This window comes from Amblyomma maculatum, chromosome 2 (genome assembly GCF_055883805.1).
Source record: "Amblyomma maculatum isolate TAMU_Amacu chromosome 2, ASM5588380v1, whole genome shotgun sequence".
Classification (NCBI taxonomy): domain Eukaryota; kingdom Metazoa; phylum Arthropoda; class Arachnida; order Ixodida; family Ixodidae; genus Amblyomma; species Amblyomma maculatum.
Window position 1 is genome coordinate 121,562,285 of NC_139345.1, and position 26,169 is coordinate 121,588,453.

Genomic DNA, 26,169 nt, shown 5'->3' on the forward strand with positions numbered 1-26,169 from the left:
GAACATTCTGGCGAGTCCACCTGAGTAATTAAATGCAAGTACTTGCACGTGAAAGCCACTTTTAAATGAAGTCTATGTAGCAAGCATGCCTGATGACGTAGATTATCACGCGGAACATAAAATTTCTATGTTCGATCGAGTTCTTAGACGAATATGTCGGGCGTCTGCCTGGGCCCAGTAAGCTGCCGTAGCATTCTTCTTACAACTCATAAGAAGGAACGTCGTATCCGCTCTTGAAAAGGCACAGCTGTTTGGAGGCCGTTGATGAGCGCGCTTTTCGCTTCAACATCGGCCGGTTCATTCCCATGGTGCCCGCAGTGGGCAGGGATCCATTGAAACACTATCCTGGGGCCTTGCAGCTGGGTAGATGTGAGGAGCTCCATAACGTTTAGTGCCAGGTACCGGTAGGCAGTGCGGCGTAACAAGTTTTTCGAAATTTGCAATGCAGTCTAAGTCCGTGAATATACACCATTTTTCAGGATGGTCCCCACATATGTAGCGAATAGATTCCAGAATGGCTACAAGTTCAGCAGCGGTTGATGTAGAAGTATGTCCCAAAGGGAAATTTAGGGCCGTTTTCTGAGCTGGTATGCCCACAGCTGCAGTCGATGCCTCCGCTGACACAGATCCATCGTGAATATAGGATATTCTGACCAGATGTGCGCCAGAGTAAGTTGTTTGAGTCCACTAATTGGCACCACTGATTTCTTTACTATTCCGGGAACACGAAGGTGCACCAAAGGTTTATCCATCATTCTTGGTGATTGGGCCGGACGATATGGGAGGGCATTTCCTGTCGGTACTTGCTACTGATGGCAGCGGAGTGCACGTGTAAAACTGCATTCCGGCCGGCCGTTTATCCAGAATCTTGCCGAGTGGATAAAAACGGTGTCTTGTAAGTGCTCGTAAATAGACACGAAGTGGTTCGTGTGACAAGTATATGGATATTGGGCGAGCATGTGTCTCTTCAATTGTGACTTTATTAGAGGTGCATCTGGGCAGTCCAAGGCATATTTTAGACGCTGCGCTTGCACGCTTTCTTAAGTCCGCAAGCAAGAAATGTTCATACTAGAGAGTACTGGGAGACTGTACCAGATGTAGCCTCGTAAAGCCGTATTAAAGGCCCACTGTCCACCCTCCGGTCGAAAATATTTTCTTCCCCGGTGACTGTGAGACTTCGCCCCTAGAACGCAAGGCCGCAAAATGTTTTTGAAAGGAGTAACTAATAACGCAGTTACAGCCACCGCAATCACCCGATTCTGTCATGCTTCTCTCCTTCCATTCCATCGCAAAGGTTTTTCACTCTCCTGCCCGAGGTCGTCTAGCCTCCGCAAGATAAATTCCCCTTCCTCCTCTGCGTTTGGCGGGAGGTGGGGCGTGGCACTCCGCGAGCGCGAAAAAAAAAAACGGCCGAGGGAGCGCGCGCCGCTGGATTCAGTCTGGCCGTGGCGAAGGAAAAGCGCGCAGCGAGCGGTAGACACCCATCCTTCTCCCGTCAGTCAGTGAGACGGACCAATGGACGTCGTTCGCGGTACGTACGTCATTACTGTGACCCGTTGGGCCAGCGCAGGAAACGGGGAAGCTGGCTTCCCAAAGGAGAGCCTGAGAGAGCTTTGAATTGTATTTTCGATGCTTTGCGGCGCGCATGTCACTGTATCATTTTGCACAGACTATCTCCGGTACCTGATCGAAACACTGGGCTCCTTTGCCTAAAAGGGCCTTGCCTGGACAGTGGCCCTTTAAGGAGAGCTCAGCTGGACCCCATTTGATGCCAGCTATGAAACGACGCACATGTCAAAAATTAATTAGCCTTTTCTTCACCACAGTAATATGTTTCGACTATGATAGTCTGTGGTGAATAATTACTTCCAAGAATCTGTGCTTGAAGATGTAAGGTATTACGACGCCATGAAGTGTAATAGGGTAGCGGCTGACATATTTTCCCGTAAATGCGATCACTGCACTTTTCTGCCCCTAAAAGTAAACCTTGACGCCGTAAGCACATCAATGTCGATGGCACAGCTCGTTGCAATCTCGCACGTAGTTGTGGGCGCTTCGAACCAGAGGCCCAGATGCAGATGTCGTCAGCATATGCACTTATGTGGATGTTAGTTGGCAGTTCACTCACCAGGCCAATTAGAGCAACGTTAAATAAAGTTGGGCTGAGGACTGCTCCCTGTGGAACTCCACGACCGACTTGAAAGCGGGGAGCATCTGCTTCAGGCGTATGTAGCCATGTAAACCGAGCGGCCACTGAGATAGCTCATAATCCACAAGTACAGCCGACCACCAACTCCCACGTCATCTAGTTTATTAAGAATAGCAGCATGGAGGAGTCTCACTGAGTCTTTGTTCATGGAATAGCATCACATTTGCTAACACGTTTTAGAACAGTGGTGTCCGTAAACCCCTTATAAAGCTGCGGATACAACGGTGTAGAGGGCAGACTCAGTTAGAGCTTGGGTCATCTGCATTCTCGGGAGGCTATACAGGTAATCTACAGAGAAACGCAGTGAGAAAATTTAAAGTGTCAGTAACCTCCTTAAGGAATCCCCATAAAGGCTCCTCACGAGCCTGCCCAGTCGGTGCGAATAAGTAAGGCAAATAAGGACTAAGATGCCCAATAAGCACAGCTACAAGAAACGGGTGGTTTGCCGATTTGAAAACGAGGAAACGGGCAAGTTGGTGCACAAACAAGTGAACAAGGCCCACTCTACCAAACTCTAAGGGAAGGAACAAGTTGTCACGCCGCATGGGCTCCCATTGAAAGCGCCACATAGATGTTGCAAATATCAGAATATTTGCAATGTACCTTCCTCCTCGCACAATGCAGGACTTGAAGCACATACACAAGCCTTGCAAACAAAAATACGTTACAGATCTGTGCCCCGGCAAACACTGATAGTTCCTTACTCATCCAAGCCTGTGCTCGTCGCCGCATAGGTACGATTTGTGAATCCCAGTAGGTTGCGCTGTTGCGAACTTGGTGCAGCGGAACCCCTAGGTACAGAAGAGGACTACAGTCCCAGCATATGCCTCTAAACTGGCTTGGTCTAGTGCCCCAATGGCGCAACCGAAAGCCTTTGGATTTATATAAATTAAGAGCAGCGCCTGATACATCGAAGAACTGTTCAGCCAAACTCTTTTGGCAGAACAAAAGAGGGCGATATCGTCAGCGTAGGCTAAAATCTTTACTTCCCATTCAGCCAGAGAGAAACCACGGATGGCTGCACTGTTAATTATACTGAGACAAAGGGGTTCCAGATATAAGGCAAACGCAAGTGGAGACAGTGGACATCCTTGACAAAAAGATGATTCCAATGGTATTGGTGTCGTTAGCTCCTGATTAAAAATTCGTCTTGTGCACGAGTTCATATAGCCCAGCCTTATGTATTTGAGCAAAACATCACCAATGTTTGCATGCTCCAAGACTCCAAGACCGCGAACAAGAAATCGTGCTGAACTTTATCAAACGCCTTCGCCAGGTCAATTTGAATCAGAGCTACTTGGCCTGTTTCATCGGATACTATCGCGATTACTGAACGTGCAATACATGTATGTTTGAATGCTGCGCCCTCTGATACCACATACCTGATGCGGACGAATAAAGTCCACAATGACCAGCTGCAGACGACAACAAAGAACCCTGGCAAACATTTTGTAATCAACCATACAGATGAAAATTGGACGATATCCTTCAACAGTTTTCAACCGATTAGTAGTTTTGCTTTTGGGAATTAATATTGTGTGGTCTGAATAGAAAGTCGGAGGCAGGAAACCCCCCTCATAAGGTGATTGGAAAACGTCCATCCAAAGAGGCGTTAGGCAAAGCGAAAATATTTTATAGAAATGGTTAGTAATACCATCTGGGCCATTATATTGTTGGCTCTGAAGGCTTGAAATGGCTGATTTAATTTCGTCCAAAGTGATGGATCCCTCTAGCACAGCACACTTCTCATAGTCTGGTCAAGGAAAGTTCTCAAGTAGGGAATTATAATCGGAATCCTGGCTTTGAACTTCACAACTGCCGAACAGCTTTCGATAATAGTCAGCAGCAATAATACTAGAAGCACCAGTGTATGAGAAATCACCGTACTTTAGAGTATTTCTTTCGTAAGAGCATTGTCTCTTTCATCACTCAAGGCCTGACGTGAAGGGTGCTCGTCAAGAAACTTTCTGGTCCTAGATCTTATCAAGTCTCCCTTGTATCTTTCTGTCGCAAATTGCTGAAGTTCTGCCTTTACGTTAATAATTTCTTCAACGTAGGCACCCGGGTCAACACTCTCTAGCACATGTAGCCATGTGAGAGTGCGCCCAAGCTCACGAAGGTGGTGTCTCTTCAGGAACGAGGTTCTTGCAGAGGGTTCAATTGCGAAGTTTTTGGTCTCCTGTTTAAACAAGTCCCATTTATGAAAAACTGACAGATCATGGTGTGCCCATATGTCTTTGAAACACGTAGGTACAGCACGCTTAAAGATTTCATCTGAGAGCAGACAGTTATTCAACTTCTACAGCTCCCACCGAGGGTGAAGTATGTGCCGACTGTACCTCTCTACCTGAAGAGACACCATACAACGGTCACTGAAGAAGATGGGCCGCACCCAGTAACTGAACACATTTGCTAACGTGTCTGCAAAAATATAAATTCTGTCAAGGCGAGCATTAGAGAAGGAGTGAAAATGAGTGAAATGAATACTGTCGTCTTTTTTCTGCCCCAATTCCACAAGATTATGTTCACAAGCTAAACCGTTATTTAATGCAGCACTAGGGTCATATCTCTTACATAATACTGATCGGTCCTCATCCCTACAAACACGAATAAATTTCCTAAAAATATAATTTGGCGATCTGTGCACAAATGGTTAACTAACTACAGAAAAAAAAACCTTCTATCTCGCTGCTTTACGAGGGTGTAAACACAAATAATTCGCCACTGCATACCTCAAATTTTGAAGTCACAGCATATAAGTCGCCCCTCGTCATCTATGCAATAAGACATGGCTACCATCTCCAGAGTTTTGGCCAGAAATAGCATACACCCTCCAGACAAGAATCTAGCGTGGCTAGCACAATAATGTTATATTCCGGCAAAAACGGCTCGAGAGCCGCTTGCGTCTCTTCAACGGAGGACAACTTTGTTTCCTGAATTGCTGCTTCAAACACACTCCATGTCTTTAACAGAACTTTAACTGCTGCTGCCTTCGGCGATTACGCATACCCCTGACGTGAAGGGTAGCGACTTGATATGCTGCGACGCTAGCCATTTTTGGTACTAGTCCTTTTAAACATCAACCCCTGGAATGGGGTGGCTCGTCTGCAAATTGGCGGCTTTTCAGGCAGACATCGCCCTCCCATTTGAAGTCACCCTTCCCGTGGCCTATACACAGAGTGCCTTCTGGCCAGCACCATGGATACACACCTCATCATCTTCGGGACGCTTCAAAGGCGTTAAGTTGTCCATGTCCTCCTCTTAGACACTCAGGGCTTCGGCCCACGAACCTGAATGGAGCACTTCGCTTGCTGCCACACTGACAGCCGATAGAGAACCAGACGCGCCAGAGATCGGCGCCATACACGGCTCACTGTTACCCTCTAACGACGAAGGAGAATCGACGACAGAGGAAGATAGGCGACCATCCACTGGCAGTATCTTCTCCACTTGCTCCACAGGACACATATCCAGACATCCTTCAGTGGCAGGTGGTTCCTGTGTAGCTAGCACAGCACTCTGAGTGACACTCACACGCGGGCCCGGGCCCCGCGGGTTTGGCTCTGGAGACGCTGGTTCTAGATGCCCAGTCGCTGCAGATTCTTCTGTGTTGATGTGAGGTGCAGAATGCTTTTGGTCCCCGCCAATTTGAGGTTCACGACTTGGCTCACCGGACACATCGACAAACTCTGACACATCCATGATATGTTCAGACACCACGTCATCTTCTCGTGACCACTGGCCTTGACGTAGAATATCAGCATTGCTTAAGACACATTCTCCCCAGTATGGCCAAAGCACCGGCACTGGGTGCATCGAGGCGTGCAGCACTGACACCGTACACGTCCAACCCGGCTGCATCAAAGACAGAGTGAAGGTCTCCATGGGATGAAACTAATGCCTGCACCCCATAAGCATTAAGAGTGTGAGGAATTGTACTTGCTGACACTCCGTCCTTGAGCGTGGTGGAGATTTCACGGTTCGTCGTTTCCATGTGCTCCATCCCTGGGCACCGCCACTTTTCACGCTCCACAGATTGAATAGTTCGATAAGGCTCTAACGATTCCACAAGCCGCGGGTCGTGAAGTGCTGCTGATAATTCCGCTTGTGTACCTTGAGGATGATAGCGGGATTCCGCACGTGACAGATACTGACATTGGCTCGCAGTTTGAAAATACCAAAGACTAAGATAGTTAAGTCACTCAATTAGGGTGACGTCAAGAATGTGACGTCAACCATTTGCCATCAGTTATGAGGACCGAGCGGGGACGAGTGCGCTCTAACGCCGCTGGGCGGCGCTTCTTGCCTTCCGCGAGTGACAGATGCTGCTCCTTTACTTTCCTGTAAACGAATTATAGAACGCCGGTGAAGTTAGACGCGCTCGACAGGGAACCAAGGAGAGTTTAGCTGCTGACGAACAGCGCAGAAGACTGAATTGTTGGCTTGATAAAACGTTTATTTGGGGCCTGCAGTAGAACGCGCTCTCTCGCGCGCGCGCTCCGGACGGGGCCTACGTCGTCCTCTGGGCACCGGCCGCGCGGCCTGGGTCCCCGCTCGCCGTTGCCGGCTCGCTGGTTCCTTGCCGGGCCAGCGCCTTGATGACCTGCTGGACGACCCAGAGTTGTTCCTTTTGATTGTCACTCCCTGCGGCTGCTTCCAGTCGCGGCGGGATCCTCCCAGACTTAGTTTCTTCCTGGTACTTGTTGCAAATCCACAGAATGTGTGCGAAGCCGGCCTTCTCCGTTCGGTAGACTGTTTGTCTGTCGGGTGCGTCTCGGGATACATTCTGTGCATCAGCGACGGGCTGGGGAGTCTGTAACTATCTGAATAAAACTGCTTGCTCTCGACTGAGCCCCGAGCAAGGGGGGGGGGGGGGGGAAGGGAAGAGTTCTGCCAGCTAGGCGGAACGCCTTGGTTATTTCGTTGTAGTCGGTCATTCGGTCCTTAGTGCTGAACCACAGCGGCCAGTCGACCGAGACGCGGTCCGTTAGCGCGCGCCTCGGCGTGCGCCGTCTCGTTGTGGTTGGCATCGCGGTCTGACGCCTCGCCCGCGTGCGCCAGGAACCACTTGATTCTCACTTGTTTGCTGCCATCGTCGTTCTTGGTTGCCTGCAGTATGCGCACCGCTTCCTTCGCTATCCTGCCTTTGGCGTAATTTCTCACCGCCTGCCTCGAGTCGCATAGCACTATGTGGCAGTCGCGGTCGGCGATGGCCAGGGCGATGGCCACCTCCTCCGCTTGTTCTGCCTTGGTGCATCTCGTGCTGGCGGTCATGCGAACGGTGCCGGTCGCGTCGACGACGACCGTAGTGAAGCCGTGTATCTTGGCGTACTCAGCCGCGTCAACGTAGCGTGCGTGTGTGTCGGCCGCGTGCTGGTCTATCAGTGTCTTGGCTCTCAGTGCTCTCTTCCCTTTGCTATACTCCGGGTGCATGTTCTTCGGTACTGAGTCCACTCTGATGTTGCGCCTAATCTCATCGGGGACGGGGAGCTGCGTCTGCTCCCTGCCTTGATATCCAATTACCAGGTTGCTCAGGATTTTCCGGCCGGCCTTGGTCGTAGACAGTCTTTCGAGGTGTGCGGCGCGTTGGGTCCCGCTATCTCCTCCAGCGTGTTGTGCACCCCCAGCTGCAGGAGGCGTTTGGTGCTCGTTGTTTCGAACAGTCCCAGTGCCGTCTTGTAGGCTCTGCGGATGAGTATGTCTATATTGTTTCTCTCGCTCTTCTTCCACTTGTGGTAGGCCGCCACATACACTACGTGACATGACGAACGAGTGGATCAGTCTGATCAGGCTTTCTTCCCTCATTCCACTTTTCTTGTTCGTGACTCGTTTGAGTAGTCTCGTGGCGTTCGCCGCTTTCGCAATGAGCCGGGTGACGGTCTCGCCGTTACTGCCGTGCGTCTCGATCGTCAGTCCCAACACACTGATCTTTTGACTCTTGGGATCGCGTTTCCCTCTCTGGTCTTGACTTTGATTGTCTCGTACTCTCTCGAGCTGCTCTTGGGTTTGCGCTGCTTGACGGGCGGGTAGACCAGGAACTTCGACTAGCTCGGCGAGCATCTGAGCCCCTTCCGTCGAGTTGGTCTTCGATCGCCTCAACGGCCACCTGTAGGGTGGATTCGATGTAGGCATCACTACCCCCTTCCACCCACAGCGTTATGTCGTCCGCGTGTATCGTATGTCGGACATCCTTGATGTTCTTGAGCCTTTCGGCCACTCCTATCATCACGAGATTGAAAAGCACTGGCGAGATGACCGATCCCTGAGGTGTGCCTGCGCTTCCCAGCTTCTGTGCTTGAAGGTCCCCCGCTCTGAGCTCGGCTGTTCTGTCCGTGAGGAAGTCTTTGATGTAATTGTATGGTAATTGTGTGATCTCTCTCCCATGTTGAGTTTCGAAACTTGGGATAGGATCGCCGAGTGCTTCACTTTGTCGAAGGCGCTCTGCAGGTCGAGTCCCAGTACTGCTTTGTTGTCGCCTGTGTCGCCGTCGATGATCTGGTGCTTGAGTTGTATCATGGCGTCTTGGGTACTTAGGTGCTGCCTGAAGCCAATGATTGTTTCCGGGTAGAGATATTCTTTCTCGAGGTATTCTTGCCACCTGTTGAGTAGGACGTGCTCCAAAACCTTGCCCACGCATGATGTGAGCGATATGGGTCGGAGTTTATCCGTGTCAGATGGCTTGCCCGGCTTGGGGATCAGGATGATCTTGGTCTTCTTCCACTGCGTCGGCAGCGTTCCCTTTTTCCAGCATTTGATGTAATAGCTCGTGAGGCTTTCTATGGATTTGTCGTCGAGGTTCTTAAGCACCTTGTTGGTGATGCGGTCCAGCCCGGCCGCCGACCTGCTGTTGAGGTCCTGCAGTGCCGTGCGAACTTCTTCTACGTCTATATCTCTGTCGAGACGGGCGTTGGGCAGCCTCTCGTACGGCCCGTGGCCCTCCGTTGACGAAACGCATCAGCGACAGAAGACTGAAGAAATTAACTTCTGATCCCGAGGTATTCACTGCTTTTCGCTACATATCCAGGCAGAGCAGAGCTAAGCCATGTTAAATTTTTTTCGCTCTTGTCGCCACCGCTCACCGCTGAGTTCGCTGAATCGCTGGCATGTGACCCAGTGAGGGGTGGCTCTTCCTGGCCCTGCGGGGCTGGGACGGGGAGTCGGCGGCGTGGGCTGGCGGCCACCGAATTTTTGTTTGTTGTGGGCTGTCATTGGACCCGCCACCGCTTGGCTGGTGGACGACTGCTGTTGCGGCGCGCGTCTTTCTCTTCCTCTTCTTTTTTTTCCTTCTCTACTTCCTTCGGTCCGCACGAGGCAGCGGAGGGGGCTCAGCTACAGAGCCAGTAGCAGGCCCATGCATTTTCTTTCCTTCTTCCTGCAGCCACGACAACAACAACAACAACAACAGTCCTGTGCCGCGTTTCACGCCGATTGAAACGCAATGGATATGCATGTCTGCTACATCGCAACAATTTTGAACATGTATCATCTTACCCGAGCTAAAGTGCCTGTTTTTCTTTAAGTAGCATTTATATGCAAAAATTTCATTGACAAAGTTCGGAAATATGTGTTCAAGCGTACTTAATGACCTTATTGGCATATTTTCGACGGGATTTTGACCTGCGGAAAGATTAAAACTCCACCGCCGCTTTTGTGCTGGCTTGACAAAAGCTCGTCGAAGCTGAAATGCTTTGGCATACCTGCGGATAAGGTTTCTCTTCAATCTGGAGACAAAAGAAAATGCATACAATTTTGGCTAGAATTGTAATAATGTTAAAAAAATTGGGGTTGCGCAAATATTTTGTGGCGCTTAGCCCGATGCGTTGTAGTTTAAGCTCTTGCATGTGGCTCCGGCTAGGAGCTGTCGGGTTGAATGTCGGGTATTTAGACCGACTTAAACCTGAATGCAACGACCTAGGAGAGAATACTCTATTTCTGTCGATAGCTGGCAGCTGGCTAGCGGAGGAAGGGGTATAGCCATATCAAGTGGTCATGAGGTCGTGGCGCTCGATGATTTCTAGGGCTCTTGTCCCGAAGTCGATCTGCGTGAGCGAGTGGAAGCCTCAGCCGCACTGGTTCTGTGCTTTGGATGCTCTGTTACTAAAATGAAGAAATCAGGTTAGAACCAATCGGGTAGAATACAGTTCGTCGCCCTCGACCGGAAGGGAGCGTTTGGTAACGTGTTCCACGCGAGCGTGTTGCAGAGTCTGAATATGACCAGGAGTGGCCGAAAGATATTAGGCTACATCAAACATTTTCTGTCAAACCTAACAGCGATCATCAGGATATGGGAGGAGAAGTCGGACCCTGTCGGCTTGGTGATACAGGCACTCCACAGGGATCGGTCTTGTTGCTCTCGCTCTTCAATCTGGCCTTCCTGCCTCTGCCCGATCTACTCAAGCAAATCGAAGGCGTGGACCACGCGTTCTACGCCGACGATATTTCGATGTGGACGGCTCGAGCCGGGTCTAATGCCTGGATGGAGAAAGTCTTGCAGAAGGCGGTAAAAACGATGCAAGAGTACGCAAAGTCATGTGGACTGAGCTGCGCTGCCCAGAAATCAGAGCTGCTTGGGATCCAACAGGGAAAAATCCAAAAAACACCTGCCGTCGAACGGGATCATCAACATCGATGGAACGACCATCAAGCCAACACAGCAGATTAGGATCCTTGGTCTACTACTTCAGACTGACGGCAAGGTACACGCCGCCGTCACAAAGATCAGGACTATCACCAAACAGATAACCAGTATGATTAGAAGGGTATCTAACAGAAACCGAGGCATCAAAGAGGACGATGCCATGCGCCTGATACGCGTGTTTGTCCTCTCGCGGGTTACTTATTCCGCCCCCTATCTCCAGCCGACGAAGACGAATAGGGACACCAAACACAATGCTTCGTAAAGCAATGAAGCAAGCACTGGGCATGTCCATATACTCGTCCACGCAAAGACTTCTAGAGATGGGCGCCCAAAGCACGCTGGAGGAGCTCATTGAAGCCCACCTCTCTAATTAGAGAATCCGGCTTAGTCACACGGAACACGGACGATCCGTCCTACGCAAGATAGGATGGCTGATTGAGCCAATACTCGTCAACGAAGCCCTTCTGGAAGATTGGTAGACGACCATTCACATCAAATCCCTTCCCCGCAACATGACGCTGGGCAAAGATGACGACAGGCGCACTGCACGGGCCAAAGTCATAGCCTGGAAGCTGGAAGAGAACCTCAGGGTCCTATACGCGGACGCCTAACCACCACCGTGCAGCGGTGGTGGTTACGTCAAAAAACAGGCTTGTCGTCAGCGCGTTCATAAAGACAACAAACCCGCAGTTGCTGAAGAAGCGGCCGTGGCCCTCGCACTCGTAACGCCGAGCGTGGACACCGTGGTCATCGACTCAAAGACAGCCTACAGAAGCTTCCGCAGGGGGGTAATCTCCTCCGCGGCCCGAGCCATTCTATCCAAGTGCAAGCCTCCCGGAAGAGCCATAGAGCTCATGTGGGTCCCGGCTCACTCGCAGGTAGCAGGCAACACCATCGCAGACTACCATGCCCAAGAAATGTCATTCCGGGATAGCACAAGCCGGAAAAGACTGCATCCGGTTAGCAGCTTTCAGGAGATTGCCCTGATATACCGAGAGGAAAAGTGCAGATTGCCGGAACCGCACCACAAACTCACCAGGCAACAACAGGCGATCCTGCGTCGAGCGCAGGCGAGATCGCTTGCGCATATCGTACTGATGAACCGCGTGTACCCCGCAGAACACGACATGCTCTGTCCTTTTTGCAGAAAAGAAAAAGGCACCCTGCCTCACCTTTTGGCAGAATGCACAAATCTCATGACCTCCCCCCCCCCTCCTACCCTTTCCGCCAATACCTCCAATTTCCAACCCCTTGAGCGATGGGAGACCTTGTTATCCAGCCCCGCCCTATCGATTCAGCTCGCACTGAAGGACAGGGGCCAGGAGCGGCTGGAAACATGGGTCCCGCAACTAGGCAACCACCCCGTCTGGTGCTTACATGCACCACCGAATTATTTTAAGCCTAATAAATGTTGATTCCTCCTCTTCCTCTGATAGGTTTTTTAATGGGAAAACACCAGAGACCTTTGTAAATCACTGGTATACACTAGAGTAGTATAGGCTCCAGGACTGTGTTGGCTGCGGGAACTTGAAAAACGCGTCGGGGTATGAATGAAGCGCGAACTCTTAGCCCATGCTACGGGAGTTGTTTCGTTTTTCGTCGACTGCACAATATTCGTCAAGAGAGGAAGACTAGCGGGTGGGGAGCAGGGTGGCAACGCGTCTACACGGAGAAGAGCAGAGTTTGAACACTGACTAGCGTGTCCCTCCTGCGAAACGATGAGATGCCTGCATGGTCGACAAGCGACAGAAGTCCGCGCAACCGATTCAGCGGTTTGCGAAAGGAATCTCGGCCCATGCAGTTAAGCTAGGAGTTTTGGCGGTTCTGCTTGAAGTACCTGTGAAAAAAAAGCTGTAGCATATAAAGACCGGATGCGACATGCGGGCTGCGAGGAATGCTGTAGTGGACAGCTCAAGCTTGTTTGAGATGACCGGAGCTTGATAACGTGAACCGACATCAGACAGCACACGGATATGCGTATTGCGTTTCGCCTAACGAGCCAGAATTCGACCCATGCGACACGGCAGGACGTGTATTAGTTTTACAAGTTACAGTTTCGCTGTGGTTGTCATTGCATTCCAGCACGGAAAGTTTATCTATAGACGAAGCTTCGCTCAGACTTTTTAAATTTTTTCATGGTTATTAATTCTGATACACTTCATGCACTTCGTGAATGACAATGAAGCCTTCATGCATCGTGATTTTTTTTCGTGTGTTAAAATCTCGTGCTGTCCCGACAATATATTTCTAAATCCTCCCAAGTGCCTTACAAAGAGCCTGCTGAAAGAAAGGAAAAGAAGAGGGGAACCGCATCCATCCATGTCTTCGAAAAATAGCCGCGGATCAAAAGCCGGTAGTGTCAGCTCATCAATTAGCTTTAGGTGACTCCTGATTATGATTTGGGCTGAACGATGGATAAAGAACCTGAGAAGCATTTTATTTTTCGTCTTCAGCTAAGGTGGAACAACTCGTCCGCCAAACGTTCCAGCACAAATAATGTCTTACAAAACAGCTGAGTTTCATGAAGAGAAATTGCATTCTGGCAGTTACCTTCAACTGTGTGTCTGTGTTTGAGATCGAAAAACAAAGGTCACCAAGCTGTACTCTCTTCCTAGCTGGTGATCGCGATTGCTGGCGTGCCAGTGAAATTAGCCTTTAAACCTCTTTTATCATTTTCCTTTTTTCAATCACAAGGCATTAGCTGATAAAAAACACAGTTTACTTAATTAGCATAATAAAGAAATATATTCGGTTTTCTTTTTGAAGATTTGGCCCCCTCTGAACCCTCTTTTCTAGTTTCTTCTGTTTGATTTGTTTAATTCTTCAATTGATAATTACAATGATTTCATTATGTTTTCATCGTATATCACACACAAATAAATCACTATGTTATAGAACTAGAAATAACTATGACACTATTCTTTAATGCAGCCCTCGATTATTTCAGAGAAGCTGTTAGCAGTACTACACCGACAGCTTTTTGACTGAACAAGCTAGATAAGCTATCAGTTCACGAATACTTCCCCCCCCCCGCCTCCCCCCCCCCCCAAATCTACTACCTGCAAAAAACATACACTTCTGCATTTAGTGTTTCAGCGGGAAAATATCAATGCGATAATATTATTCCCTCCAGCGACGGAGCATTGCAGCCGCCGCGAGAAGAATCGACGCCCCCGCCGGAAGCGCTACCGCGCGGTCGGAACGCGTTTTGGGGCCAGCATTCGGAATCCGATTTTCACACCTCCCCATTCTTTCACCCTACCTATAAAGTGACCCCGCCGGGGTGGCGCAGTAGTTACGGCACTCGACTACTGTTCCCAAGGACGCGGGATCGAATCCCGGCCTCGGCGGCCGCTTTTAGATGCAGGCGAAAAGCAAGGTGCCCGTGTGCTGTGCGATGTCAGTGCACGTTAAAGAACCCCAGGTGGTCGAAATTTCCGGAGTCCTGCACTACGGCGTCTCTCACAGCCTGAGTCGCTTTGGGACGTTAAACCCCACAAACCAAACCATAAAGTGAGAGACAAGCTTCATGACCGTAAACGGTACTGAAGGAGTCTGATGTTACGCAGGCTATAATGATTGACGAAATCGGCCGAGGGACATCTTGGCACAATATACAATTACGGGGCTGTTTTACGCACCTCAAGAAGGTTATGAAACGATAATACAGTAGAACGGCAAGCTAGTTTATCAGACATGATGAAAGACGCAGCAGAATACGTGACAATACAAAGGAGAGGCGCGCACAGACACAGACGCACACATAAACAAGGATGTTGCTGCACTGAAACCTAATTATTTGTACACCCACAACTTCTTCCCCCTCAAGTTCTAAGTACACAACACTTCATTATCACTGCCCTCCTAGAGATCTAAAAAGTCTTTATCGGTCTTCGATAAGAAAACAGAAGGCGTGCTGACACAATCCTCGCCAACCAAAGATTCGCCCAGGCTTCCAAAATCTCTCTCGTCAACTTGTCCTTATTCCTCCTCAAAACTGCTACAGTATTAAGGTCTGCAGAGTACTTTTCTTTCTTACATAAGATAGAGTCTTTGCACTGACCTTACGTTGGTACCAACCTTAGGTTGCACTGCGAAGGCTGTACTTTATGTAAGAAAAACACGTCCCCAGCAGACCTTCATAAAGTAGCCGTTTTACTTTTTATGCTTTTTGCAGAGAATGTGGGGCTCCAGTAGGTCCGATGTAGGCAAGTGGGGCTGGGGCAACCATCATAAAACCTGCATCGGTCCCCGATGGGGCAGAAACGGGCAAGCCCCATTTGGGCTTGCCGCTACTCCTCCGGCATGAGTCCCATAGCGGCGTTTCTCGGGCTAATGCAAAGCACATTCCTGCATCCAGACCACAAGGATCCCTTGCCGGATATTTGAGGGCAATCCAACCTAAATGTCGGCTTTTTATGGGAAAGCCCTCATAGATCCGAAATGAGGCCGCCCTCATTAAATCTTTGTGGGACCAACATCGGCCGTAGTGGGGCGAGAAAACGGACATACCCACATGCTGCCCCAATCGGCCACTTGTAGGTTACTTGAGGGCAGGTGAAATATGAATAAGGGCTCAATTTGGGCAAGCCCTCGTGAAGCCCAAATAAGGCAGCCTTAGCTGAGCCGTTAGGTCCCACATAGGCTGTAATGGGGCTGGAAGGCGGGCGTGCCCGCATGGTACCAAAATCGGTCCTTTGTGGGGACTTTGAAGGCCCGTGCAACAGCAGGTGGGCTCTAGGTTCAAAAACAACACCCAGCCCAATTGGGGCTGCCCACATAAAACTGCTTTATATCCCACATAGACCGTAATGGGGCTGGAAGGCGGGAGGGCCCGCATGATACCAAAATTGATCCCTTGTGGGGAATTTGAAGGCACGTGAAAAAGCAAGTGGGCTTTAGGTTCAAAACCAACACCCAGCCCAATTGGGGCTGCCCACACAAAACCGCTGTAGGTCCCACATCGGCCGTAATGGGGCTAGAAGGCGTGCGTGCAATTGCGCAATCATTGTTTCCAACCTTTATTTGCATTAGATGTTGCCCTAAATTACTATTGTAGATGATTTGTATAACAGTTGTTGCCATGTTTAGTCGATTAGAAATTTAGTTCTCATGCTCTGCAAATTGCGCTACAAATACTAAAACAAACTGATTGCTAACTGTTGCCTCTTATGTGGTTGTTTGGACAGCCTGCAACTCCCAGCACAATATTACTGTTCAGAACACACATCTCAGTAGCCTGAACAAGATGTACATGAAGGCATTTCGGCTAGATGAATGTTATGAATTATTGTAAAATTTAATATTGTGGCTGTTTAGAAATTGCAGACATGTATAAAATAATTACCTAATTATGTGCATAAATATTGATTGGGAAAACTTGGACTAGGGCTTTCCATCAATTTCCTGCGTCGGACCCCTGTGAGAATAATGTGGGCAAGCCCAAGTGCGGCTAGCGCTATAGAACCCGCATTGGTCCTATGTCATTATCTGAGGGCCTAACTAAAATAAAAAAAAAAATGTTCCCCCAGAGCGGCTGCCCAAATCGCTCCAAAGTAGGACCATCGGGGGGAGTTGGCAGGATGTGCCCTTTTAACAATGCCGGAAAAATGTGGGCAGCCCAGCAAGGGCTGCCTGCATCGGCCCCTAGTGGGGCCCATTGGTGCTTTATCGACAGCCGCCTTCAGGCCTACGTTGGCCCCTCTTGCAGCACCCACATTGAGCCCACCGGGGCTGTCCTGCACTGCTTACATTGGGCCCACCGGGGCCCACCCTTCATAGCCCACTTTGTGCTACAAGGGATACGTTCAACAAGCATGGCTACTGCATGACGGATGATCGGTACTTAAATCGTCAACAAAGGAAAAAGAGATATGTTCTTTAAAATTGTAGCCTGCATTGCAGACGACGCTCCACTTTGTATGCTCTTATGATGTCACACGAAATTTGAAAATGACGATCGCTCTATTTACGAGACGTTTCTTGATAGCGATTTTATCGCTTTTACTTTATCATGCCCTGCGTGCAGGCACTCAAACGTTTTTAGTATAGGCTCAAATAATTTTTTATTATAAATAAATAAAAAACTGCAATTTATCAAACAACCCTGCCTTCGCTCCTTTAATGACCTAGACAGGAAAGCCAGAAAAGAAGGCCTGAAAATTAATATGCAGAATACTGAGGTATTACTCAACAGCCTTCCAAAAGGAACAGCAGTTTACAATAGGGATCCGCTCGACGAAAGAGAAATAATTCGGAGAATAATATTGGGGTGGAGCAAGTTCCGCAAGTACTCACCGATCATGAATATCAACTTACTGGTATCACTCAAGAGGAAAGTATATAACAGTTGCATCTTACCGGTACCTATAATGCTGAAACGTGGAGGCTAGCGAAAAGGGCTTTATACTTAAGTTGTGGACAACACAAAGAACTATGGAACCGGAAACGGTAGGCGTAATGTTAACAGTTACGAAGCGTGCAGAGTGGGTCAGAGAAATAACTCGAGATAATGACATTCCAGTGGAAATAAAGGAGATGAAATCAGCATGGGCAGGACATGTAATGCGAAGAGAGGACAACCGATGGTCGCTAATGGGAAAAATTGAATTCCCAAGGGAAAAAAAGCATCGCAAGGGGCAGTAGAAAATTATGTGGGCGGATGAGGTTAAGAAATCCGGAGGTTGGTTGGTTTGTGAAGTTTACGTGCCAAAGCGACACAGGCTATGAGAGACACCGTAGTGGAGGATTCTGGAAATTTCGACCTCCAGAAGTCCTTTAACGGGCACTGACATCGCACAGCGCACGGGCGCCTTGCTTTCCGCTTCGCTTCCAACGAAAAGCGGCCGCCGAGGCCGGGATTCGATCCCGCGCCCTTGTGAACAGCGCCGTAACCACTGCGCCACCCCAGCGGGGCAGAAATCCGCAGGTGTCAGTTTGATGCAGTTGGCATAGGACCGCGTTAAATAAAGAAATAAGGGAGAGGCCTTCGCCCAGCAGTGGTGTTGTCAAGCTGATGTCGATGATGATGACAATGGTTATAGGAGGATGAAGGTGGTATTGCAGCATTCACAGCATTCGGTGATATTCAGGGTTTCAAATGGGTTCCGTTCTACGGGAGGGGAACCCGTTTAGTGGGCTAGCCTTGTAGAGCTTCACGCGTCGCTCTTGCCGCTGGTAATAGCTCGCTCGACGTGCGGCGTTTGTCACTGAACTTGGCATATTATTTCGCAGCGCACACAGCCAATTTAATAAGTTCCAAACCTGATGCTGTTGGAGCCAGCTTTTCCTCGTTGGGACTCCAACAGCTGCATTTGTGATAGCAGGTTCAGACCGTCGGAACTGCCAAATGAGTTTTATACGTCATCATACACTCTCTCGACATCCCGCACATAGCAAAAAGCAGCAGTTAGCGAGCGACCGAGCAAGGATCATGTTGCCCATCGCGCGAAGGTTTACCTTGCGTGCCTGCGTGCCGAGGCAAGAATTGAACTGTTTTCTATTGGTGCATCATTTCGCTTATGAAGTTATGTGTGAGCTCAGATAGCCGCGATGTTTCGCCTTGGCTCTGAAGTCCCTGCAAAGAGCTCGGTTGGATTTTGATTTCTGAATCTGTCTGCGGTGTTCGAGATCATTTTTCTTAAGTCTACCTTCTCTGCGCTACTTTTTTTTTTCTCAGGAAGTTTGATGTGGTCATTCGGTGCTCGTCGGCCTCTTCACCTCACCAGCGCTTTAACACTGCCGTAGCCAACGTCAAGAAGCTTCCAGAGGAGCTGTCAAACGACGTAAAGAAAAAGTTGTACGCTCTCTACAAACAGGTAATGCGTTAATACCCGCCACTTGATGGGAAATATCCGATATAGGTACTATTAGTAAGATATATCAAGAGTGATTTTGACAAGGGAAATAGTGCCTCCGCTACTAACTGCGTGAAGTACTAGGAAAGAATTTTTGATTGCTTCTGTGTGGTCTGTTTTCACATGGATAAGAAATTAAGCGTACAAATAACCACTGCTGCCATTCAACTCGTTGATTTTCCATGTACGGAACTTGCACATATATCTAAAATGCATTGGCAAATTATAAGTGAAGTGCCCTGTTACGCTTACGCTCTATTTTTAATCGTTCATGATTCGCAGGTTAGGAATTCAGTCTTTGGTGCATGTGGATGTTTATTTTTCGGAGGCAAATTGTGGCCCACTTCTGCTTTGGTCCAACGCATTGCAAGCGAGGGCTAATACAAGGCCGCAGAAAATATTCATGAAATAACAACATACAAAACGCTTTGCTGTGGCTGCGTATGATCCCTTTTCTTCCGCGGGGCATAATATGGAAACGGCTCAGACGACCGCATACCGTGCAAGTCTTCAGTAGGGATGTCCGAAATAAAGATTTTATCAGAAAGTGTCAAGTAAGGACATAAAGTCTAATGCTCCGAAGTGAACGATTTTGTGGGACGTAAGGGTAGCACCTTTTATCTGAGAGAATATAAAAATAAAGACTCTGCTTACTGTTTAGTTGTTTTCGAACATTAACCCCAATGAAAAAAAAAAGAATTGCCCTCTTTGCTCGACCTCATGTCACTGGCTGGGTTGTTTTTACATTTTTGCAGAACCGAAACAGTTTTTCACTATTCTCATTTTCTGGCATGCTGCTTCACAGTGTTGAGCACGTGTCCATGTCTTTTTTACAGCTGTGCATTTGGCACACACCTGCGCAGTAAGTACGTAGTTCGTTGAATTGGGATGATTGTTTTCTGCGCCGCAATGCCATCCGCATGCAGCACGACAAAGGCTGAGTTATTTTATTTCCAACTGTTCTCGGCGGTGCCTAGAGTTTGCTGAACCGATTTACGGAGAGAGGCCGGCTCCTGTTCTAATATTCATTAAGCGCTTCATGTCTTCGCGTGGAGGCAGAAAGTTGAGCTCATTTCCGCTGACCTCGTGCTGCAATAACTACAGTGCTTAACTCCACAAAGAAAAATATTTTCGTCTGCTCATGTGTTCGTCATATCCTGCATATGGTAGTTGTTCTGCCTCCCGCCCGTGAACTATTTCACCAATTAACTGCTCTTTCCTTGGCAAATCACTTCTTTCCAGTTCCACGTCCCTTTCGCGTGCTATATATAGGGTAGCGGGTAATATCTTGCAATTTCCTCCTTAACATCAAATTTCTGCAGCAGTAAGTCATGTGGCTGTGCCACATATGCTTCAGCTTCATTTGCGGTCTAAAAATAAGCATTACGTGATCGCTGGCTTATAGAATTTATGCATATTACCGCTACGTCATGTATGCCATCTAATATTTTGCCCCCTGTGCTGTCGTGAACCTGGGTTTTCTTCAGTGGTTGTAACAAGTAGTCAGCAAAACCCTGGTTTGTTTTGCAACGGAAATTAAAGTGGTGTTTTTCATGTAGAATTCTAACCGCTCAGGCAGTTCGCTAGATGTACATTATTATTTGAAATAGCGCGAACACGAAGACAAAGGACAAGCGCTGACTCACAACTATGCCTAAACCCTTTACTCCAAGGCCCAGATAAAAACAAACATGACGAAAACGTAACAATCACGTGAAACAACCCCTGGGTTCACCTGCTGTACTAAAAGTCACTCAAAAAAGACACCTATTTGCTTGAAAGAGCAAGAGAAGTCTTGCTGACACACTTATTGCGTGTGCGGACAATAAGTGTGTCAGCAAGACTTCTCTAGCTCTTTCAAGCAAATAGGTGTCTTTTTTTGAGTGACTTTTTGTACAGCAGGTGAACCCAGGGGTTGTTTCACGTGATTGTTTCGTTTTCGTCATGTTTGTTTTTATCTGGGCCTTAGAGTAAAGGGCTTAGGCATAGTTGTGAGTTAGCGGTTGTACGGTTGCTTTCTTTTATCTTGTCCTTTGTCTTCGTATTCTCGCTGTTTAAATTAATAATGAATATGTGCCAACTCGCCCAACAAAGTATCTTGGCTAAATGTAAACGGGAATTCGAAAATATGCACGGAGGAACCTAGTTCTCCGCTGTTGTTCTAAATGGAGCATATAGTGCCCTCTATTGAGCGTCCAGTGTTCGTAAAGACAGCCAACATAAAAGGCTGTGCGCGTGGTGCTTCGCAATAATCCTTGTCTTTTATCGCAATAGTTCTGGCATAACCGCTTTAGCCACTTTAGGTTGAATCAGAATTAAAGTGCGAACTTATCAAATGCTGATTTTGTTTCTACTCTCACTGCCCCTCATTTCGTGTTGATACTTTTCTTGTCGCAAGGTTGTTATTTTCTACCCGTTCTTCTGCCACTACCATTAGAGTCGCTTTTAAGTTGCTTGGCAGAGACCTGTAAATTAACCATGTAAACTTCAGCTTGCAATCCCATTTATGCTCCATTTGTGCGCGGGAAGCTGTTTTCATAGGCAAAAAATAATTATACTGTTATATTATGAAAGCAATAAAGCCATGACAAAAATCAAAGTGACATGTGGATTTAGATGGCAAATCATAAACAATATGTTTTAAGTATGCAGCTGTTTTTCAAGTTGTCAGTTCGTAGATCCTTTTTATCAACATGTGGTGACTACTGGTCGCAAGGGGAGGGGTATGTCGTTTCGTTTTCTCTGTTTCTTGTTGCCCGTTCTCGCATCAAAATAAAAATAACAACTTCTCCAGAAAATGTTAGGAGTATGCGACTACTGCATAATTTTACATTTGGAGCCACACACTAAGCAAGAAACAGTTTGGTTACATGTGACCTGAAGGAGTTAATTTTAGACTTACACAATAAAAGAACAGTTTAATTTAGAGCAAATATAACAGATTGATCATATATAAATTCTGGGGTTTAATGTTCGGAAACGGAATATGGCTTATTGACGGCCAGAGAATTTATCCATAGAAACAATATAGTTTTCAGAAAAGCAGCCATAAAATGCAATTTTTTATAGTTATGTCCACGGTCTGTGTCTGTACGTGGTGCCCTCAGCAGTATAGTAGCACTAAACAATACATCGGAAAAAAAATTCTGCCGTGATGAGAGCAATAACAATTGTGAACCTGTTCTTAAAGGCGCGTCTTTTTCGGCCCTTTATTCTAGGCTACAGTGGGGAAATGTAATGCTACCAAGCCGGGAGTATTCGATCTGATCGCCAGGGCCAAGTGGGATGCCTGGAACTCACTTGGTGATATGACTAAGGTTTGCTTTTATTGCACTTTGACTCTTTGCATGAATGGTTTTCTCGGGGAAGTTTTGGAATGTGCTACAGGGAGATTTTGTCATCACCTAATTAGGCTGTGCAATTGTCTTTTATAGTGCACATCCAGGTTAAAGTGGGAGTTGAGATGCTATTTTGGTGGCGGCTAGTGTGGGAAGAAATCAGATACATTTCGATTTCGCTTTTATTGAAGAATGCTGTCGAATATCAGACATGTTTCCAGTTAAAGAACCCTCAGTGCTACAGTGATCTCTTATGTTAAAGGCTCAGCTAGTGGCTCCTTTTCATGCATCACAATAACAACATACAGGCCCTGTGTCTGACGGTGAATTATCAAGATGTGTGTCATTTACTTTTTTTTACTATTTACTGCATGCCTACTTTCTATTGGTGGCATTTTCAAGACGATCATTATATGCAGACTACAATAAAGTGATCAAATAATAGTGGTTGTTATGACCTGACAGACATTAGCCCACTTGAAAGCTGTATGTCCAGCTAGCAGTTCCTGCACCAAAGATAATGAGCGAATGCCAGCCTGCCCAGCTTTCAGCTTTCCTAAAGTGTCTATTTGTATTGCTATATTCCTATAACAACCTTTTGCGCCATTACATTGAAAAGCGAAAAGAGTAGCCTTTATTTGTCGGGACATGATACAAATGATCGGACACAGTCTTGTAATAGTCGGCAGTGTGTGATAGTAGGGTGTTATAAAATTGTTTTGATTGGGTTAGTGCTTGAAAAAAGAAACAAGAGCAAAAAAAATTCCGCATCAGAAATGTGGAGTCTGTCATGAGGTGGGTGTAAGGATGCGCTTCTCATTTACGATGTTACAATGGCGCTTCAACAGTGACCGCTAAACAGTGATGGCATGCTTGAATGAGCGTGTACATCTGTACATTGCCTATCATAGTTGGCATATTTTCAAGTAACCCGACAAAGCACGGTGCACTCATGGGATTTATGTAGTGAGATGCTTAAGCTTTATATAGCGTCAAACAGTGGTACACGTTTTCTTCATGCACATTTGCACTCTTAGCTTAGAACTACGTAGCGCTCATGCGAATTTTCTTCGCAGTATCAACAGTGTTATATATAGGCCGTGATGCAAGCCTTACTAATATGTACAGCCGTGCTAGATATTTCCTTCAACGCACGCAGTTTTGTGAGTGTTGATTTCTTAAAACAAGGGCAATGCAGCGTTGCTCGAAATTGACATTTTGAGACATCAAAATACTCTCAATGTCCTTTTTCTTGTGCACTGTATGAAGGATTATGTATTACGGCAAAGCGGAAATCTTAGTGGGCTCACTTTCACCCCATGTTATTTCATAATTATTGCAATAGCACATCGCACATCAGCGTCTTTGTGAACTGTATGCTCAAATATGGGAGTTAGCCAATTTTACTAGCTCTAGAAGAGTTGTGATGAGTCAATTAACACAGTTACTATGACCATTTAGATATACAGACTGCAGGTGAATGTAGAGAGTAAACTTTGTGTAATTAAATGTAATTTTATTAGGCTCCCTGAGCACCTCCAAGTGGTCAGCATTTGAAACCTGTCGGCGACATCTCGCGCTTTTGCCGAGGCCCAGGACCGGACGTTCGGGTCCAGGCTGGTGATAACAGCTTTCCATTGTTAAAACCAGGGAAATCTAACTAGATCTACTAGAGGCGGGTCCTCCACGTCGTCTCAGATTATGTGGCCCAAGATGACCGGCTCGCCGCACAGTTGATATTATGTATTTACCAGGTAAGAAAAGATACTGTCGTATGTCCACGGGTTTAGCTGCGACCGCGTTTGCAGCCATTGCCACCTGGTAGCCTATTCTCGGCTCTGCAAAAGATGCGGAGGAGGCAGGCTCTTAGTATGTTCCCTGTAATAAATAGGTATGGCCAGATACGTACCCCTAGAGATACCCCGTGGGGCACCCTCGTCCGAGATCTTTTCACCGGCTCAACTGACAAAACCTTGAGCTTTTTTCCACGGGTGGGCCAGGGCCTTTAGTTCACCGCCTATTTTTGGCATCTTCTGAAATATTTATTAAGCTTTGTCGGAAATATGACCTCTCGCCAAGTTTTGAAGGACTGTTTTGGAACCACTTATAAAAGTGGTGATGCCATTCTGAACGATTCATAGTGCGATTGCGGCCTCTTCTGCCTGTTCTGTTCATTCCGTTACCGAAAAAAAGGCAGGATTCATCAGAAGCTGGCAGGCCCACGTTGAAGGCTAGGTCACGCCTCTTAACAGAGCTTGTTGCTTTTTCTAAGTGATAGCTTCAACCTGCTAGCTATAGCTAGGTACTACCACGTGTGCAACAATCACGTGCATGGCGTTGGAAAGCGGTAACTGCCAGCCGACATGGCCGAACGCTAACTGGGCGTACGGTTGCCTGACAGTATATTTGGCAGCAGCTACCAACTAAGGCCTCGGATTTCATATGGGAGGATATCACAATCAGCCTTCCAGGACCCTTTAATTCACATTACCCCTAGGTCACGCAGACATATTCATACAGTTTGGTTAAAGTGGGGACTTATATTTTGGGTAGTAGCCTACACTACCGCATCATTGTCTTAAAGGCAGAGCTTAAGTGTTCATTTTTTATAAGGAGCGCATGTAAGCTTAGGATGCTACGGTTACTAACCTTAAAAGTCAGATGGAGGTCCGGATCACCGCCCTAGAGACCAAAATGGCGCAGTTAATTTTGTACATGAACGGAAGATTCAATGAATTCACGCAGCTCATCTGTCAGGAACTAGGAGTTCAAGATGGCGCGCAACTATAACCGTGAATGGTTAATCAGCTTGTGGCAGTTGAGCTGCAGGGGGCCTGGAAGGATGAAGGAACACTTGCACCTAATCTTCAAAAATGTCGAGGCGATGCTCTGTACAAAAGCACCGCCAAAGAATATGGGGTCCTCTCACTAGCCAGATAAAACTCTCATGATCGGTTAGGCGTGGCGGAGCCTGTGTGATACACGTTTCGCTGTTCTAGTTCACAGGAGTATTACAACGAGTGACCATGCAATAAATGGGGCCTAGGCAGATTACTATAGTAGAAGCTTTACCCAGGATAACATTCAAGGGGCACATTGGTGCACGAAAGTGCTTCAAAGCGGAAGCCTTCCCCGCCGCGATGCTTAGTCATTGACTGCGAGCCCGTTTGTGATTGACTAGAATTGTTACAGTGACTTCGACGTTTCTTTGCTCTCAACCAATTTTAAACACCGCTAATGCTTGCTGTACTGCGTCTATTTCTATGTACTCTGTGGTGCGCTGTTCGATGGAGCGCCAAATCGATGAAGCGGCCGGCGTGGTCAGCTTCATATATGCGTGAATCTCCTGGTGATGTCATCACCAGTCATGACGTCACATCCGGTCACGAAGTCACTGCCAATGTCGTCACCATATGGCTACTATGGATGTCTCCAAACGTCTAACCATTACTATTGGTTAGTCATAGTTATTCATGACTTGCACTTTCTGAGTGAGTTAATATCTGGTTATTGCTAGTTAAACACCCCTTAACTAGTAAGTGGTGGTTAGTGATAGCTACGATGACCTCTAAATACATGTGTTCCAATGGTCATCTGCTTAACTATTTTATTATTAGCCGTAAATTATCATGAAATGATCGTTAAAATGCCCTAACTCATGTTGTGATATCATCCGGTTGCTATTAATTAAGTATCGATTCAATGGTGATTGGCATATGCCGACATAAGGCATGCACCCGAAATGCGGTCACTCTTGCTAGCGAGAGTATGAGGCATTGAAGGCTTTTGCCTTAAAGAGGGAACAAAATCTATACATCCTCAATGAGTACAACTTCCACTAAGGTAGAAGAGCTTGCGTCCCGGATCTCTGGCTGGCGGGTAAGACGCAGGTTTCCATTATTCGGGACATTAGCACACAACGTCCAGCATAGAGATATTTTAAAGTGACCCATATCACCCTTAACCATAAGTAGCAACACGAGCCCCGACCTCACAATGACAACGAACGTTCGGAGGACTGAGTGGCTCAAGACGTGATGGCCATTGGGCAGCAACTATTATTACGTCTATGTTAACTTCGACGTGGCGCAGCACAAACGCAGAATACCCCTTACAAAATTACTGATT

General features: G+C 47.4%; 1 protein-coding gene and 1 pseudogene across 1 annotated transcript in view; both read left to right on the forward strand.

Annotated features, from left to right (window-relative positions):
- The first annotated feature begins 11,131 nt into the window (after window positions 1-11,131).
- LOC146199731 (uncharacterized) lies at window positions 11,132-12,262 on the forward strand (annotated as a pseudogene).
- A 4,412-nt stretch (window positions 12,263-16,674) lies between these two features.
- Window positions 16,675-26,169, forward strand: part of LOC146199732 (enoyl-CoA delta isomerase 2-like) — a 28,090-nt gene continuing 18,595 nt past the window's right edge. The window contains exons 1-3 of the mRNA XM_084592182.1: window positions 16,675-16,688; window positions 18,526-18,664; window positions 21,922-22,020. Coding sequence (XP_084448308.1) covers window positions 16,675-16,688; window positions 18,526-18,664; window positions 21,922-22,020 — 252 coding nt within the window. The remainder of the gene's footprint in view (window positions 16,689-18,525; window positions 18,665-21,921; window positions 22,021-26,169) is intronic.